Raw genomic sequence first — 17,949 nt, 5'->3', positions numbered from 1 at the left:
CTGCTTCAGCAGCAGCCCAGGAGGGACAGGGCCACACCTAACCCCCTGGAACCAGAGGCTCAGAAGGAACACGACCCCAGGGACACCACAAACCCCAGCGCTGTCAACGGGGTGGCAGCACCCTGAGACCCCCAGAGCATGTGGGTGCTATCCCCCAGCTGGGACACGACCCAGAGCCACCGAACCTGCCCTTTGGAGAGTAACAACATCCCAGCACTTCCACAGCCCCGACTCTATCCCCGGGGTGTTCACGACCCAAAAAACACCCTCCCATATTCCAGGTGTATCCCAGAGAACGCTCAGGATCGTGGGACGTCCCGGCCCAGCTCCGTCAGAACAATCGGGCTGTGTCACGGTCTCCTCGTGTCCCCGCCGGTCCCTCCATGCCTCTCTGGTGCCCGGGTGTCCCCCCCGTTCCCGTTCCCGCTCACCGGGCCCCCTCAGCCCGCCCGGGCCCCTCAGCACCGCCCGCAGCCTCAGCAGCGACATCCCCGGGCCACGCGCGCCGCGCGTCCCCTCGCATGCGCAGTCCCGCCGCGGGGCACGCCGGGAGCGCGAGTCCCGCCGCGCTGGACTACAGCTCCCATGGTGCAGCGCGCTCGCGCCCGCGCCCCCTGGCGGCGGCGGCGGCGGCCCCGACGGGGTGGGTCGGGACGAGAGCGGAGCCCGAGACGCGGCGGAGGCTCCGGGCGGTGGCGGAGCCCGGGGAACACGGAGGAGCCCGGCTGACCCGCGCCTCTCCGGCCCGAGCTCAGCGTGTCTCGGGTTGGGCCGCAGATGGACGCCACTGTCCGCAGGTCCTGGGCCACAGCTGCCCCGCGCCCTCCGCCTCACCCGGCGCTCTGTGCCCGAGGCGCTCGTCCCTTGCCCGCCCATCGCGGCTGACGGCGGATACCGGAGTGTGCCGTCCCCGCGGTGGTAGGAAAGTGACCGCGGCCAGTGACCCGGGACAGCCGTCGGGGCGCCGATTTATGAATGGGAGGCACCGCCCCGGCCCCCGCCCCGCCCATTCGCCGCCACCGCCCCTCCCCGGGCCGCCCATCCCCGGCCGATCGCGCCGTCGGGGCCGGTCGCCGGTCGCCGCCGTGGCCATGGCCCATCGCCCGTCGCCCGTCTGTCGCCCGCCGCCCGCCGCCATGAGGCGCGGGGGCCCCGCCGCCATCGCCGCCTGCCTCGCCGGGGCACTCGCCGTGCTGGCGGGGCCGGGGCCGGGGCCGGGCAGTGCCGCCGGGACCGGCCGGCGGCCCCCCCGCAGCTACGGGCACCTGGAGGGCGACGTGCGCTGGCGGCGGCTCTTCTCCGCCACCCGCTTCTTCCTGCGCATCGACGGCGGCGGCGGCGTGGAGGGAACGCGCTGGAGGGAGCGGCCGGGCAGTGAGTGGGGACGGGACCGGGACGGGGACGAGGGAGAGCCGGGATCTGGGGCCGCCCCCCGCCCACGGCGGGCGAGAGCGCGATCCCGCCGGGGCTACGGCGGAGGCGGGCGCTGCCGGGGCTGGACCGGGGCGGAGGCTGGACGGAGGCGCCTCCGGTCGGCGACGGGACCCCCCATGCCCTGCCCGGAGAGCCCGCGGCTCTTCCCGCTGGGGGAATCTCAGCCAAAGTGCCCGGTCCTCCGGGAGCGCCAGAGCGGTGACTGCCCGCTGTCCCCGCTGTCCCCCGGCGCTCCGGGAGCGCAACCGGCGCCGGCTGCTCTCGCCCCCCGTCACTGCGCTGTGGGAACCGTGAGAGGGGCGCGGACACCGGCGGGCACTGCCCGGGCACCCGGCGTTGCTTTCCCAGCGGCTGGGGTGTCCTAGGGGGTCTCCCGGGGGACCAGGGACCGGGAAGATCTGATCGTTCCCCCACTAACACACTGGTGGGGAAAAAGGCTGAGGAGGAGGAGGGGGATGTAGGAAGCTTTTCCAGTGATGCTGGTCCCAGAATGGGGCATCTGTCCGATGTGGGACAGCAGAACATCCCTGTGGATGCCCCCATGGAGCAGCCGCTGCCTGAAGAGCAGGCTGGGACTCAGGACAGCTGGGTGGGCAGAGGGACAGAGTCCCCAAGGACGTGACAGTCACTGTCTGACTTCAGCAAGAGCCAGGGCTGCAAGTGCCCAGGTATCAGCCGTCCATCGGGGTGCAGGGTCCCAGCCCCTGGGACAGGGATGGGAGCACCAGGCTGGCAGGACAGCAGCTGGGCAAGGAGGGGGATCTTGGGGGCCTTGAAAAAGATGCCCTGACAGGGTGTTGGGGTTTGCAGGAGGGCTGCAGCACCCCCAGCCCATGTCCTGGTCCAGCAGGGGTGCCCTATCTCCCGGCCAGCAAGGGACGTCTCCCAGCAGCCACACGACACGGCAGCCAAGCCCAGCCCAGGGAACCCTCCTGTGGTGTCGGAGGCTGTCGGGAGTCCCGACCAGGCACACTGCCAGCACAAAGCACCCCAACACGTTCCCTCGATGGTGTGGCCATGGGAGCTGGCAGGCAGAGCAGCTCCGGGCTGTACACGAGGCTCACTCTGCTTATCTGTGTGCGCCTGGGCTGGGTGCGGGCTCTGCTCCACAGCCCTCGCAGAAGCTGCTGGACCAGCCCCACTGGCAGCTCTAGGGTGACGGGGGATCTTCCAGGGACTCCCCCACCTCAAGGCCTGCATCTTCCCCAGCCTCCCTGAGACCCCTCTGGGGCTGAATGAGACTGGGAGCACTGGGAGTTGGCTCTGACCAGGTACTGGCCAGGCACCTGCAAACAAAGGACGGCAGAGCCGGCCAGAGCGCTGGGAACAGAAGGGGGTTATTTTTAGAAAAGCACAAGTCCTTATAAATAGCAGCGGCTTTCAGACAGTGATCAAGTGGGATGGATTCACAGGCATTCGCTCAGCCCTTCCCCTCCACAGCCCTGTCAGTGTCTTCCCGCGGCAGCACCGATGCAGTTGGGCTGAAAACCCCGGGGGAGCCGAACGTTCGGGAGCCCTCACGCTGCCCCTGTGTCCACCCTGCCCGCTGCCAGCCTCCCGCAGGCAGGTGATGCCCAGGAAATGCCAGCGATACCGGGAGATTGATGAAAGCCCTCGCCCAGGGGCTGCAGCCCCCACGCTGTGTGTCCTCCCACCCTGTCCAGCCGGGGCAGCCCCTGCAGTGGCCGATCCTGCTGTGGCTCCAGCCCTTTCCTGCTGCCCTGCCCACATTGCTCTCACTGGACATTCCTTCTTCCCCTTCCCACTGTGCCGTGTGCCTGGCGGGCAGCGGCGCTCCGGGCCGGCCGGCGTGAGGCAGTGCAGGAATCAGTGCAGGAATCCAGAGGCCCCGATGATGCTCTGGGTGTTTCCCCGTGCCAGAGCCGCTGGTCTGACCGCATGCCTTTCCCATTAGCGGCCGAGCCGGAGCTCGGCGGTCGGGGCACACACACGCCAGCCCAGCTGTGGCTTCACAGCCCGGCTGCAGCCGTCCCCCGGGCTCATCTTTATGTCCTGCAGTGCTCCTCCACCCGAATGGGGCCGCTTGTCCTCACAGCTTTCCTCGCTTGTACCACCGGGAAATTGGGCATTCATGGACAGCACTGTCCTGGCTCATTCCTGCCCCACAGAGCTCTGCCTGCGTGCCTTTGCCCACCATAACACGATGTGTGCTGCCACCCCCATGTGCGCTTGGCCCTTTCGGTGCCCTGCGTGTGCCCGGCCGGGCACTGCGGGAGGCGGGTCAGGGCCCCGGGGCACCGCGGGCAAGCTGGGGATGGATGAACGAACGGGCAGAGCTGCCAGTGAGGGGAGGACACACACGAGGTTGTGCTTGGCATCGCTCCCGCTTCTGGGAAGTGGCTGGACCCTAGGGAGGAGAGGAGTAAAGATCAAACCTTCCTTGGATCAGAGGTTCCTCCTCCCACTCCCAGCTTGGGCTGCAGCCCTTGTTCCTCTGGCTGCTCTGGATGAGAATCAGCAAGTCCCTCCCTCTAGAAAGGACACTGTGGCCGCAGAGCCAGCAGGGGCAGGGACCCTCGGGGAGGTCTCCTGTCCTTCCCTGGCTCATGCCGCGCTTCCCTGTCCCGCAGGCATCGTTGAGATCCGGTCGGTGCGTGTCGGCGTCGTGGCTATCCGGGCGGTGCACACCGGCTTCTACCTGGCCATGAACAAGCGGGGGAGGCTCTACGGGTCGGTAGGTCGGACGCTGCCTCCTGGGAGGGACTGCACCAGAGTCAGAGGCTCAGGGCAGACTTGGAACAGGGTCCTGGTTTCCCGTGCCCTGACCTGCTCCCTAGCAGGGGAACTGCACCCACCAAGCCCCTCTGCCCCCAGGGGACCAGGGAGGAGCCAGGGTCCTGCCCCGCCCCACTCTTGGGGTCCGAGGGGCTCCAGCTGAGCGTAGCCACCCCTCACCCCCTTCCCTCTCCTGCCAGAAGGAGTTCAGCCCCAACTGCAAATTCACGGAGCGCATCGAAGAGAACGGCTACAACACCTACGCGTCGCTGCGCTGGCGGCACCGCGGCCGCCCCATGTTCCTCTCGCTCAATAGCAAGGGCCGGCCACAGCGAGGGGGCAGGACACGCCGGCAGCACCTCTCCACACACTTCCTCCCCATGCTCGTCAGCTGAACGCCGTGGGCAGCTCCAGACGGTCCTGTAGGAAGAAAAAAAAAAAAACCAAACAAAAATGTTATTTTATTTATGTACATATATATTTTTTGCTATTTATTGCTTTATTTTTAATGCATGGCAGAGGAGGGATGTGGAAGGCAGATGCTTCAGACTCAGCCGTGCGGGGCTGTGGTTCTCCCACTGTTCCCAAATTTGCCCTAAAGCAGGACAGCCTGGCACAGCGCTGGTGTGGTGCAGTTGGGGAACACTGGAGCAGGGGCCAGGATCTGCTAATGGCATCTCTGCAGGGCTGGGATGTACCAGCAGGTTGTCTGTGTCCGAGCTTCCGTGGCAATTAAAGCTGTGTTCATGGTATGGAACAGGAGCAGGTCTTGGAGCTTTGATGGTGAACTTGGCTTGGGATGGGAGGGATTGGCTCCCGTGTGGTTGTGGCTGCAGCCACCAGTGTCACTGCTGCCACTGTCAGGGAGCCCAGCTGGTCCTTTGCCACATCCAGCTTTTCATTGACCTCCCCCCCCAACCCTGCAGGAAAACAGCCACGGTGGTTCAGTGGCACAAAGGAGGGAGCAGGAGGTGCAGGAGCCAGCCCAGATCCTCAGGCAGACACAGCTTCAGGGCTGTCCCTGGCCACAACCAGTGTCAGTCAGTCCTACAGCCCAGCTCTGCATCCTCATCCCCAACAAAAACACAGCTGGGACAGTGGACAGTGGTGAGGACCAGCCCCTCACCTGGAGGGCAGCATGGTCAGGAATAGCACCTGCACCTCAGCGTCCTGACCAGGGTACATCCCTGCACCACCTCAGGCCTGCTGTGGCCAGGCCCAGCATCCCGGTCACTGTCACGTCAGACAGAGCAATGGCCCCAGCAAAAACCACCAAACTCGTTCCATTTCTGACCCAACCAGCTCCAAATGAGTCTGAGAGGGAACAGCCACTGTATTAACCATGTGGTGACTGTGGTGAGCCCCTGCCAGGTGGGCAGCACCTGCCATGCACCCACCCAGGACTTTGCTCAGCCCACTCAAAACCCATCTGAGCACTGCTCACACATGAGAAATCATCCCCAAGCACCTGGGGCAGCCAGGAACCCTCTGGCACAGCGGAAACACAGTGGGAGAGGGAAGGTTTTTCCAGGTGTCTTGTTTTGGTGACTAAACAGCAAAGCCTTTCCTTGGTGTCGGGTCAGCCGATGGACACGTGCAGGTTCAGCTGGGACCTTCTTGCTGCCACCCACCTCAACAGCCCAGACTTCTGGCTCAACCCCTGGCAGAGGATGAGCCATTAACCCCGACACACCAGTCCTGAGATAAACCCTCCTGGGAGATGAAAGGCGCCGCCACACTGCCCGGCCAAGCCGAGGAAGAAAAACAGTCCGGGCAAGTCGCTCCCTGCCAGCCCCTGGCCCTGGCACAGCTGGTGACACTTTCTCCAACAAACCAACTTCTTGTGCTCTGAAATGGCTCAAGAAAGACCAAACCATCCTTCCCCCTCCTAAAGGAGGTTCATTCTTCTCAGGAAGCTCATGGAAATGGGTCAGGTTCTGGGGTATGGATGCTGCTTTAGAAGAGACACCCAAGCTCTGCTGGAGCCAGCACCTTCCCCAGCAGCCCCAAAAGCCAAGGGAGAGGCAGAGAACCCCCCAAACTGCCAAACCCTCCACCCACTTCCCTGGCAGCTCCCATGGGGGCAGGTTCTCCCTTGTCTGCTCTGGCCTCTGCCACAGAGCAGTCCCAACATGTGGTACCATCACAGACCCCCAGCCCTCTAGGAAACCTCCTGACCACCTCAAGTCCCTGTGAGGGGAAGGGGCTCCCACTGAAGGATGGTGAGAGCTTCTCCTCTCATGCCTCAGGGCCCAGGAAGCAGGGACATGGCAGGGAGTCACTGCCCTCTCTGGTGACATTCTTGTCATTCTCCGAGCTCCAGCTCTGTCACAGAAACTGAGTCACAAACATACCTGGATATTTTTCTCTCTCTCCTTGTTTTAATCAGCTCTATTTTAAGTAGCTTTGCAATACATTTTTTTTTCTCCAAAATGTTGTTTTCCTGGTAATTACTCGGTCACAATGAGATTTGCTGGTCCTTGTTCTGCTGCACACCCAGTCCTGTGTCGGCCCAGCAGAACAGCCTGCCCCAGCTGTGAGGGGGGCAGGATTGTAAGGGGGAAGAAGGTGTAAAAAATAGAAAACACCAGGCGAGGATGATTCCAGCTGCGATCCTTGGCTACCTGTGCAGTGATCCACAGGCTGGCAGTGGCTCCCACCGGAACTCCCAGCACGCAGGAGGGCTCAGAGAGGCCCAGCCTGCCCGGGGAAGGCAGGACAGCTTGGTGGCCTCAGAGCTTACCCTGTAGCTTTCCTCAAATCATGCATAATGGCTCGCAGAGCTGAAATGTCCATTTATTGACAACAGTAATAATTTAAGATTATAAAAACCCCTTTCAGTGTTGAGTATCAGCGGGCGAGGTTATAAAGAGAAATAAAAGGGACTCGAGATGGGACAGGGAAGGATCCCAGGGTCTACTTGAGAGTTCCTGTTTCAGTGACAGCTATTGGTCCTCCCCAGATGGTGATCCTGGGGGGAGGCAGCATCCTTATACTTCCATTTTAGACGTCAATCTCCAAAAGCAGAAAAGATAGTATCCAAGGGGAGGAGGAGCAAAAGAAATAAAAGAAAGGGATCTCAAATTCAAACCCATACAAACAACCTTTCCATTCGGGATTCAACCACTCGCTCAGCACCTCGGGGTTCCCAGCCGGGGAGCGCAGCAGCCTCGCACTGCAATGGGTAAAGTCCACGCAAAGAGGATGTTTTTATTGACAGACAGAGCTCTTTCCCCCCTTTTTCATCACAGAACTTGAGGCTTCTCATCTCTGAAGGACCCAGAGGCTCCGTGTCTTCAGAAATCAAAAGGAAATTCTGGGGGCACTGCTCCTGCCTCGTCCCCTCCCCTCGCTCTGCTCTGGAAGCCCCTTTGGCTGCTCGTGGTGGCCAGGGAGGGAAGGGGAACAGTGGAAGGGCCCCGGGGACAGAGGGTGCATTAAGATTCATGAGTTGTTCGATGAGTTTTCATTACTTGGTGAGCTGGAGGAAGAGGAGGAGGAGGAGGATGACGAGAAGTTCATCCCTGTGAGTCCTGGGGGGTTTGTGGCAGTGTTTTGTCCACTTAAACTTTTCCGGCAGACGGGACACGTGTCATGCTTTGGGGAGCAGACAAAAAACAAAACAAGAAATAGGGGAAATGGGATTAGAAACACAACAGGGGAGCAGCACTCGAGGAATGGGCTGGGATGACACTCCATCCTCTGACCACAGGCTGCTGGTGCTCAAGCCTCATCATGGAGGTAGGAAAATATTTACAGAGGGGAGCAGGACCAGACAAAGCCCCCAGTGCTGCAGGCCCCAGGCACTCACCTGCTCCAGCCACGGGACGATGCAGCCGTCGTGGAACAGGTGATTGCACGGTAACTGCCGCACGTTCTCCCCGACTGTGTAGTCTTCCTTACACACAGGGCACTCCAACCCGGAATCTGCATGGCACAGGGAAAGCCAAACCCAGCTGAGCAAAGGAGAGAATGATGCACAAAGCCCCCAGACTCAGCACTCATCATCCCTCTCCTCTTCCCCACCACTGCTCCATCCCTGTCAGGAGGAAAGCTTGGTGCTCTGCAGTCCCCACAGCATCACCCCACCTCCCCCTGCCCAGGGTGTGCCTCATCCTTCCCTTCCCTTCTGCTTTTCCATCTCTATTCACACTGAACTTCTCACGACCTCACCAGGGCAAATCTGTCCAGCCTACACTGCTCTTTTTTTGTGTGAGTGTAACAGAGCCCCTTCAGCTCTCTGCCCACTTTGAAATGTTTTATGCTTCAAAGTACAAACACCCAAGAAAACATTACACCCTGTGCACAGCTCCATGGGCAGACACGTACCTACGTGCTCCTGTGTGATCTGTATGGTGGGGAGGGCCTGGATCTTCTCTTTGTCCGCTGGCGGCGGTCCAGTGTTTTCAAACTGATTCAGTAACTGGAAAAACAACCAGCCAGGCAGGCAGAAGAGAGAGGTGAGCTCAGCAGCACACAGAATCCACTCGTTTCCTGAGCCGGGGCACCTAGACCCCACACTGTGGATCCTTTCCCATTTCAGTCCCCCAGCCCCTCATTCCCTACACCCCCACAGGTGCTGCCCCTCCTGCAGGACTGCACAGGAGGATGGGGACTGCAGTGAATCCCAGTTTTACCTGTGTGATAATCGCATCCAGGCCGTTGGCACCCCAGGCGTAGTCCATCGGATTTGAGTGCAGGACTCCCCTGAAGAGCAAGGACAGCAAGTGAGTTCATCCTGGAGCACCAACGAGACACTGTCACAGAGAGCAGCACATCCTCCAACTCACCAAGGGCCCAGGCCTAGATTTGGAATTGTGGTCGGTGCAATAATTCCATTGACCAGCTGCTGGATAATTCTGAAAGACAAGAAAACCAGGATTGTGTAAGAATTAAAGTTTGCTGGCTCCCAGCCCAGCACCCCAGCGTGGAGGGAGAGGCTGAGTAAGCTGAATACTGTCACATTGTTGGGGGCAATTAAAAATACCCTACAGCAATTGCAACGGCAGCTTAGGGAGTGATCAGCCACTGATAAAGTTTCAGTGTTTGATTCATAAGGGGACAATTCCTGACATGATGGCGAGTGGCTCCGAGGATGCACTTCCACACTGTCTGGTGTTCTCTTCTGTTTCCCCTCACAGCAAGTACAACAATTTTACAACACCTGGCAATGACTAGGGAATATTCTCCCACTACAGGACAAACTCCCAAGCACAGTCCATGTCACCACCCAGCCGAAACACCCCCAACAGACCCCAACAGGCTCAGGTGGGACACAGATATCACCCACGGCAGTGCTGGAGATCTTTGGGAATGCTGCTCCCATAAGCCAGGAGAAAAGGTGAGGAACAACAAGGCTCCCTCCTGAGGTGGCAGAGTGGTTCTCACCCTTCCAGCGTGGGGACACCCTCGTGCCTGCCCGAGGCTCGGCGCGTGGCCAGGCGGGCGCGGGGCTGCCTGGCGCCGTAGCGGTGCCGGGACTGGTGCTCACGCTCCCGCCGGTTCTCCGAGTCCCGGTTGTCTTCCGGCTGCTGCACGTTGGACCCGAAGGGAAACTCAAAGCTGTCGTCAAAGAACCCGAAAGCAAACTGGCCATAGCCCGGGGGCAAGGTGAACAAGGGCTGATCCACGTTCTAGAGGGAGGGAGGGAATGCAGAGAACAGACTGTGACAAGAGGAACAGCCCTTGGCTCCCCTCGGCTCGGTAAAATTCAGAAGGGGAGAAAGATGCTGCTGGCCTGCCTCCACCTCGACCCCTGCAGTCCAGCACTAGCCTTGGAGTCTGCCACACTTAAACCAAACACCCATAACTTGTTTGCTCTCTCTGACATTGCTCCAAGTGCACTTCATGGCCAGCTCTAATTGGAACATGACGTACCTGCAGTAGCAGTTCAAAAGGCTGTATGAATAAATGCACGTGTGTTAATATTTTCTCTAATATGAGTGATTGGGTGAGTGATAGGAGTAAATAGTTTGTAGTGAAATGGGAAGGTCAGTTCCAAATCACAGCCCCTAAAAGTCTGGGATATCAAAGCTCCAAGCACTGCTGGTGTCCCAGCAGCTGCCCACAGCCTGGGGTGACACTGGGACCAGCGCCCTCAGCAGCAGCTCAGTGAGGAACAGACACTGGAACTGCACACAAAGGCAGAAATAATCACAGTTCCCTGCTTTCTCTTTGGTGTGTCACTGCTGCTTCCGAGCTGAGGCTACTGCATAGCAACACACCCAAATCCTTCTCTCCAAATCCTGTTGAGCCCCCTCACGACGGGAATCAGCTATGAGTGATGGTCCTGTGTAACACACACAGCAAAAATATGGTATGTGGAGATTTCAGGAGCAGCATGTGGAGGATATGAGTTCCTCCTTTCCAAATTCTGTCGTGATCTGGGAAACGTTTATACAAATCACTATTGGAAAAATACTCAATCCAACAGCAAAGCAGAAGGTGTTGGAAGAGAGAAAGGACTTGCTCACCTCAAAAGGATGCCTGCTCTGATCAGTGGCTGACGTGGAGGAGCTGGTCTCATTGTCAGCATTCCTATGGAGAATGAAGAGCACTGGTAATCTTCTCACAGCGGCTTCCAAGGCTTTTCAGCCCCCCTCCCATCCCAGGGCAGAAGCAGCTCAACAGAACCTGGTCTTCCCTCAGCTGCTGATTTTCTCATTGCCTAGATCAATTTTCCCTCCCCAAACCTTTCATTTTCTCACATCCTCCCCCATTTCTCCCTACCCCATTAGATCTCACAGGCTGCAGAGAAGTGCCTGAATGATGTCAAGCAAGGATTTGCCCCACAATCCATTTCAAACACAGCTAATCCTCCAGAGCACCAGGAAGACTTAAGGCACAAACGCTGATCTCTGTGACCCCAAGACACAGAAGTCTAATCTTGAATCAAAGAAACTTCTCTACTGCAGAGGCATGCAACCCAACAGCTCAGGATATTGGGAAAACTCTAACTGTTGTCAGACTTCTGCTTTCAGAGCTGTAGGAACATTTCCTGCTCAGAACCAAGCTTTGCATTCATGGTACCGAAAGTGTTGAGATTCAGCAACTATGTGACTCTCCCAAAGTCACAGGGAATCACCAAAACAGTCAGGATCAGCCAGCATGGATTTTCTGGCTCCAGGGCTGGTGATCAAACCAAACATCACCTGCTCAGTGCAGAGGCCCCAGGCCATGCACCACAATCAGCAGGCAGCAACACCCATTGCCCCTGGCCCCTGCACTGTCAGTCACAGCTGGGGCCTCACAAACACAACAGAAACATTTTAAAACATTCCTGCTGCTTCTGCCACCAGTGGCAGCATAGCAGCACAGAAACACAGACCTCACTGCTCCAGGGCAGAGTCCAAAGTCTCAGCCACAACATTTTGCAGTTCATCCCCAACACAGTCACAACTTTCACTGAGGTGTCCATGCACTCACCATTCCCAGGTCTCTCTCTGGGGTTATCTCTGCCCTGATGACTCAGATCAGGTCAGAGCCACCACACAGCACAGGGAAAGCCTTCTTACCACTTCTTTATGTTTGTTTAAATCAAACCATTCCTGCCCCACCCCTCAGCAGAGACACTGGACACTCAGCATTGCCATGGCAGATTGGCCTGTGGATGTTAACTCTGCCAACAAAGCACTGTATTCCAAAAGTGAGGAAAAATGAGCTAAAGCTGGGGCAGAAGCAATAGAAATGGTGCATTTTATATCAAACATTGCCTTTGAACTAGGAAGGGAGCAAAGCAACCTGGGCTCACTGGAGCACCAGCCCCTGGGGCAGCACATTACCTTGGCTCCTCAGGAAGCTCTTCAATAAAACCAGACTCACACCGTGGGCAGATGTAGTCCTGCAGGAGAAGATACACTGGGTGAGAGGAGGAGGTGGCACCTCAGAGCTGCAGGGTGTGACAGGGTGGGAGGGTCCTGCAGTTTGCCATCTTCAGCACATGCAACGGTCCCAGAGCCACTGTGACCCCAAACCCCAACATTTGCCGTCCTGAGCCAGTGAGGCCAGAGCTCAGCCTAAGCCTGTGGGAGCTCAGCTTAAGAATGATGAGGGTGATGCTGATTAATCCCCAGTACAGACACAGCTGATGCAGTTCCAGTGAAGTGAAAGTGAAACCCCCAAGGCTACCTGCACAACAGCCCACAAACTTTGGCCCAGCTGCGTGTTTGGGGAGCAGGAAACAATGTGGGAATGGCAGCAGGGACTCTGCAAGGTGGTGGTGCTCGGGGAGGCTGAATGGTGCCTGTCACTCACACAGCCCACAGGGACACTCTGGGTCACTGTGCAGCCAGCATCTCACACTCTCACACCCAGAGCTCACTACAGACACCTGTCACCACCCCAGTCCCCTGGGCCCTGAGTGTGCCAGGACAGACAGGCTGAATGCAGCTCCTGTGACAGCCAGCTCCTCACAATTCCTGGGGTTAGTGAGGAGTTTATCCTCTACAATCTGTCTTGGGCAGAGCAGCCCAGAACACTGGAGACCCTGAAAGGGAACTGTTTCACTTCCCAGTGCTCGAGAAGCAGCACAGAGCCAACCCCATGCCCTGCCCCATGGCAGGCACACACCACCCCAAATCCCTGTGCTGGCAAAGCCAAGCTCAGCACAGAAGGCATTTAAGAGCTTCTAAAAATAATGCCACTTCCTTTTGCTGCTGTGTTGGAATTGGCACAGCCCTGAGCCAGACTGAGGGATTCCCCCAAGGAGTTGAGGCTGCTGATAAGGCCCTTGGGGTCACTCCTCTGGCCCCCACAGCTTACCCTGATAAGGCCCCAGGGAAGGAGCACAGCTTGGAGTCCCTGCATGTGCCCTGTCTGCCCAGGGAGATACAGGAGCAGACTGGGAGAGGAGGCTGCTCCCTCTCCCACACAGGACTGCCTGTCTGCTGCTGTGGAACAACCATTCCTGCACCACTGACACCAGGTCTGAGCTCAGGGTCCCGAGCTCAGCGTCTCCTGGGTGAGCACAGGGGACTGCAGCCCATGAAACCCCCTGCCAAAAGAACTCTGTTTTGCTTCCCACCAGCACAAACTGGCATGAGGGTGAGTGACAGTGGCCTGAGCACCCTGCCCCAGGGAACTGCTGTGTGTGTGTGTCTATGTGCTCACAGGCAGCTCCCAGCACAGGGATCAGCACATTCCTCTGCAGCTGGAACAACACAAATGTCAAAGTTTGTTGTTTCTCGGGCTGTTTGAGTCCCTCCTTTGGCAGCGCTGGTTACTGTGCCTGCAGATGGTGAGTGAAACCTGAGGGAAACCTGGATCCCCAAAACAAGCTCATGAACTCACAGATCTGAACCCCCAAACACAGAACCCACTCCCTGCCTGGCCCAGTCTGGCCAAGAGGGCCCAGCTGGCACAGCCAAGGGCACACAACCAGATGTGAGCACAGCCCAGCACGGGGTGTTTGAACAGAAATAAAGAACAGATTTCCTGGGTTACCTCCTGGCTCCTGCCCACACCACGTGTGCTCAGCTCAATGAGTTTGCCCTCACTCTTACACACGAGCTGGGAGCTCCAGCATGGCCCACCCTAGCTCAAAGGAGAGGGCAAAAGGACAAATCACAGGTCACAAAAGCAGCGAGCCCCGGCAGGGACAGCTCTGCTTGTCCTCACAGGCTTTTTAAGTTCAGTGCCAGCAACCATCAATGACTTTTGGGACAAGATGTTGTGAAAAGTATCAGGATAAAGAGACCAGCAGCACTCTCCAAATCATATTTAACATCTCAGGAGGCCAAGCAGGGGAACAACTGATCCACCAGATCCTCCCTAACAGCTCACACTTCTTTTCCACCCACAGCAAGAGAAGTTTCACACACACACACCGGATTTTGGTGCGTGATTAAAGCACCTGCCCAGGTGCCTACACAGCACTTCTGCCTACATATTGCCGTGCACCTCCCTGCGCCCCAGCCGCCCCCACCGCGGGGCTTCTGTCGTGTTCATTAAACCTCCTGAAAGAGCACCGAGAAACCCCCACACCCCGCGCTGCTCACCGGGCACCGGATGGGATCAGGCTGCTCGGGCCGGGGGGGGTCACAGCTGGGTCCGGGGGGTGCTGCCGGACGGGCTCCCGGCCCAGCCCGGCTCCCCGTGGGGCGGCCGGAGCGGTCGAACCGCCGCGGGCCCCCATCCGGGCGGACCGGGGCCCAGGGCCCTTCCCGCCGCACCGCCCCCGCCGCGGCTCGCCCAGCCGCTGCCCCTCGGCCAGGCTGGTCCGTTCCCTCGGCAGATCCTCTTCCCTCGCCGCCGCAGCCTCGTTCCCTCACTACGGACACCTCCCCGAGCCCCTCTCAACGCCCCCGAACCCCGGTGCCACGGGCGGAGCCCCACAGGGCAGCCCCCGCCTCCCGGCCGCTCAGGCCCCCCTGGGCCCCTCAGGCCTCGCCCCCACGTGCCCGCCCCCTCGGGGCCCCTGCCCGGCCCTGCCCGCGCTTCCGGCCCTCCCCGGCGGCCCTCCCCGGTGCCCCGCTCACGGGCAGGCGCGGGGCGATCTCGGCCGAGCAGCAGTGGCAGAAGAACCGGCCCGGCTGCGGCGACGCCTCCGCCATCTTCCCTACCCGCCGGCCCCGCCCCCCGCGCGCGCCGCGGCGCCGACGGCGGCCGAGGGGGGACAGGGGACAGCGCGTGGCGGAAACGCGGAGGGGTAGAAGGGCTGAGGGGCGGGGCTAGTTAAGGGGCGGAGCTTCTGGCATATTAAGTGGTGGGCGTGATTTGCCCATATTAGGAGATGGGGCGTGGCCGGGGAAGCGGCGGGACTGGAACATCGATTCCGGGAACCCCCCTGTATTCCGGGAACCCCCCCCAGTCCTTCCTGCACCCCCTCCTCCCCGGGCTCCTGATCCCTCTCTCAGCCCCACCGGAACCCCGAGCTTTAAAATATCAATTTAATTTTTAAAAGACTAGAAAAAAATGAGCTGGGGAGAGGTTGAGTCCCCCAAAAAGAGGAAAAAGGGAGTGAAAAATCCTAGTGAAAATCCAGGGAGCTGCTTCAGGATGCAATAGCTCCTAAAGGAACTGGAGTGTTCCATTTTGGCAGAACACCCTCAGGCTGGGTTTTTCTCCCTTGGGTGCTGGAGAGGTTTTTGGGGTTGAGAGGTGGAATCTCGATTTTGGCACATGAGAATCCCGCCTGCGGCTCGGTTCAGGGCCAGCGTTTTGCCCAGGCTGCGGCTTTTGAGAGAGCAGAGCGTCTGCCTGGCCCTCCCTGGGGTCCCAAACCTCAGGAGCCATTGTGTGGCACTGCTGAGCCAGGGTTTTGGGGTGATTTGGGGGTATCCTGGTGATATGGGTGATTTTTGGGGTGATTTTGGGGTATCCTGGTTATATGGATGATTTTTGGGGAGATTTTGAGGTATCCTTGTGACATAGATGATTTTTGGGATGATTTTGGGGTATCCTGGTGATATGGATGATTTTTGGGGCGATTTTGGGGTATCCAATGATACGGATGATTTTTGGGGAGATTTTGAGGTATCCTTGTGATATAGGTGATTTTTGGCGTGATTTTGGGGCATCCACCCAGTGCGGCTGTGAGATTTTGGGGAGGGGGAGATGGTGAGGCTGCCGGTCAGCATTGAAGTGACAGAACTGTGGGATTTGAAGGGTTCTGCACAGTGGGGCTTTTGGGGTTTCGAGCCAGCCCCGCTCCCAGCAGGTGGCATCTTCAGCTCAGGATTTGCTGCTCCAGCTTTGCCGGGTGATGGAGCCGGGGAGGGATTTGTGGAGCAGCTCAGGAGCCGTGTGAAGCTCAGCAGAGCGGGGACAGGGGCTGGACGCTGGTGGCACAGAGCTCTGGAGGGCTGGACCAGCGGTCAGCAGCTGGGAGGGCTCGGTGGTGGTGCGAGAATTGGGACAGATGGGCTGATCGATGATCCCGGGAGCCGATAAGGCATTTATTTATTTACAGGTGATGAGGAAACCGCTGCTCCCGTCACCCTTTTATTCGGGAGGTGGGTCCAGACAGTGCGTGGAGCCAGACAGAGCCCGGAGCCCCGCGGCTCCGGATGGGGCATTTCACACCCCAAGGGAAGCTCCTTCCCTCCCCGCGGCTCTCCAGGGCTCTGTTTCACCGTCGGAGGACGAGTTGCCACTTGATTAAATGATGTGGGATGGGGAAGGGGGAAGGATCCGGCTCCACTGACTTTGTCCCTCTGGAATTCCCTGACGCAGGAACTGTGGAAGCTGAACGTGGCAACGCTCCTTGGGATGCAAAGGGCAGCGGATGTGGATGCACGTGGAGATAAGGGCACACAGCAGTGGGGAGGTGTCTCGGGGTCTCTAGCTGGTCAGAGTGACCCCGAGAAACGTAAAAAAATCTCTTTTCCCAGCCTGGCACTTGAAGGAGTCTGAGCTCTTCAGTTCTCGGTCTCAAGGTTGTTTATTGTATCTTATCTATAGAGTATTTTCTCTTGTTCAGCTAGACAGTCCAAGGCACTCTGCCTGCCCCCACGGTGGTGTTATGTCTTTATACTAAAAACTACCTATACAATGTTTACAACTACTTCCCAATACCTGTCACCTATGTTAGACACTGAGCTCCTACTCTAAACCCATCTAAAAGTGCCACCATCACCCAGAAGATGGAGGTTAAGAAAAAGAAGGAGACAGGCTGGACACACTCAGATTCCTCCATCTTGCCCCCTGAACCCCCATTCTAAAACCCCCCAAAATCTATTTTTGACCCTGTACTAAATTCACTGTCATTCGACTTAAACTTTCGTGGCTTGTAATTCTTCATATAAAGGTTGGTAATTGTTTTTTCCAAGGGTTAAATCAAAGGCACAGGGGTCCTGGGCTCTGTGCCAAGGTCTCTGAGCCCCCTGGGCAGGGTCTTGAGCCTTCCAGGGCAGCCAGAGGAATTTCCTGGGTTCCCACAGGGAGGGTCCCCAAAAGCCCCTCACTCATCTGCTGGGGTTTGCCTCCATATCAGGACTGCAGCCCCCGCCCATCCCTCATTGCTGGTGCAGACCATGGAGAGGGGATTGCCCTTCTCCAGCAGCTGAGGCTCCCAGACAGCCCCATGCCCTGCCTTTAGCCCCAGCCATGATTTATCCCCACAGAGGGCATGAGAATCCCATGGAGACCCCATCTCTGATGCTGCTGGGGCACCCCAAGATTGGGGGTTCTGTGTTTGCCTGTTCCCCCTTCCTGCTGCTGCCTCTGAGGAAGCTGTGTCTGCTCAGGAGCAAATTTGAGTCACCCAGGGGAGGATTTTCCCACGGTGCTGCAGAAAGACAAACTGCACCCTCACCTGAGAGGGCTGACGAGGAGGTGACACCTCCCCAGGTAGGATCGAGTCATCCTTAGACACAGCCCACTCCCAAATCGGCCACCCTGCTTGGGAAGGGCAGTGGGAAATCTCCCAGGGGAAAATCCCAATGTCTGAGGGGATGGGACAGGGTGGGAGGCTCCTCCAGCAGCTCAGAGCCACCATGCCACCTGGGCTGAGCAGTGGAGGGGACACGTGCCCCAGACAGGGGGCTTTCACCCTGATTTTTTAAAATTTTCCAAGCCTTCTGATGTTTACATTCTTGTAACAAACTTTCTCACACACTTTATGTAAATAACTTATTGTTTGCATTCTTTTATGGAGGAGGAGAAGTTTGATGGACTGTTGGTTTGTCCCGTGTCATTGGAGAGGTGGCACTGTCACCCTCCAATCCACTGTCACTTTTGGAAATCTATAAATGTTGGAGTCAGAAATTAAAAATTCTCTTTTCCCCTTGGAAGAGCTGCGTGTCCACATGGTGTTATTTCATGTGCTATAGCGACAGGGGG

General features: G+C 58.3%; 2 protein-coding genes across 5 annotated transcripts; one reads left to right on the top strand and one right to left on the bottom strand.

Annotated features, from left to right (window-relative positions):
* The first annotated feature begins 492 nt into the window (after positions 1-492).
* On the top strand, positions 493-4,932 carry FGF22 (fibroblast growth factor 22). 4 transcript variants are annotated; one of them, XM_050985968.1, is made up of 3 exons: positions 493-1,374; positions 4,026-4,125; positions 4,371-4,932. In XM_050985968.1, the coding sequence occupies exons 1-3, from the start codon at positions 522-524 to the stop codon at positions 4,594-4,596; spliced, it is 1,179 nt and encodes a 392-aa protein (XP_050841925.1). In that variant the 5' UTR covers positions 493-521; the 3' UTR covers positions 4,597-4,932. The 4 variants fall into 4 exon arrangements, with proteins under 4 accessions (XP_050841925.1, XP_050841926.1, XP_050841928.1 ...); XM_050985969.1 differs by having other exon boundaries at positions 494-1,374; positions 4,374-4,932; XM_050985971.1 differs by having other exon boundaries at positions 495-1,374; positions 4,026-4,129; positions 4,374-4,932.
* A 1,597-nt stretch (positions 4,933-6,529) lies between these two features.
* On the bottom strand, positions 6,530-14,817 carry RNF126 (ring finger protein 126). The gene is made up of 9 exons (XM_030233738.2): positions 14,646-14,817; positions 11,952-12,010; positions 10,644-10,707; positions 9,559-9,803; positions 8,961-9,029; positions 8,808-8,877; positions 8,500-8,593; positions 7,982-8,097; positions 6,530-7,767 (listed from the first exon to the last, which is right to left on the bottom strand). The coding sequence occupies exons 1-9, from the start codon at positions 14,718-14,720 to the stop codon at positions 7,615-7,617; spliced, it is 945 nt and encodes a 314-aa protein (XP_030089598.1). The 5' UTR covers positions 14,721-14,817; the 3' UTR covers positions 6,530-7,614.
* Positions 14,818-17,949: the final 3,132 nt, after the last annotated feature.

The sequence above is a fragment of the Serinus canaria genome, chromosome 28, assembly GCF_022539315.1.
Source record: "Serinus canaria isolate serCan28SL12 chromosome 28, serCan2020, whole genome shotgun sequence".
In the NCBI taxonomy this organism is placed as follows: Eukaryota; Metazoa; Chordata; class Aves; order Passeriformes; family Fringillidae; genus Serinus; species Serinus canaria.
Note: the sequence above shows the minus strand (reverse complement) of the source record. Positions and strands in the feature narration are given on the sequence as shown.

Bases quoted from the DNA above. Each gene is read 5' to 3' on its own strand.
- FGF22 (XM_050985968.1), top strand. From the start codon at position 522: ATGCGCAGTCCCGCCGCGGGGCACGCCGGGAGCGCGAGTCCCGCCGCG. The intron at 1,375-4,025 runs GTGAGTGGGGAC...CCTGTCCCGCAG, and splicing joins CTGGAGGGAGCGGCCGGGCA to GCATCGTTGAGATCCGGTCG. The intron at 4,126-4,370 runs GTCGGTAGGTCG...CTCTCCTGCCAG, and splicing joins AAGCGGGGGAGGCTCTACGG to AAGGAGTTCAGCCCCAACTG.
- RNF126 (XM_030233738.2), bottom strand. From the start codon at position 14,720: ATGGCGGAGGCGTCGCCGCAGCCGGGCCGGTTCTTCTGCCACTGCTGC. The intron at 10,708-11,951 runs GTAATGTGCTGC...CATTCTCCATAG, and splicing joins GAGCTTCCTGAGGAGCCAAG to GAATGCTGACAATGAGACCA. The intron at 8,878-8,960 runs GTGAGTTGGAGG...CTTGCTCTTCAG, and splicing joins AATCTAGGCCTGGGCCCTTG to GGGAGTCCTGCACTCAAATC.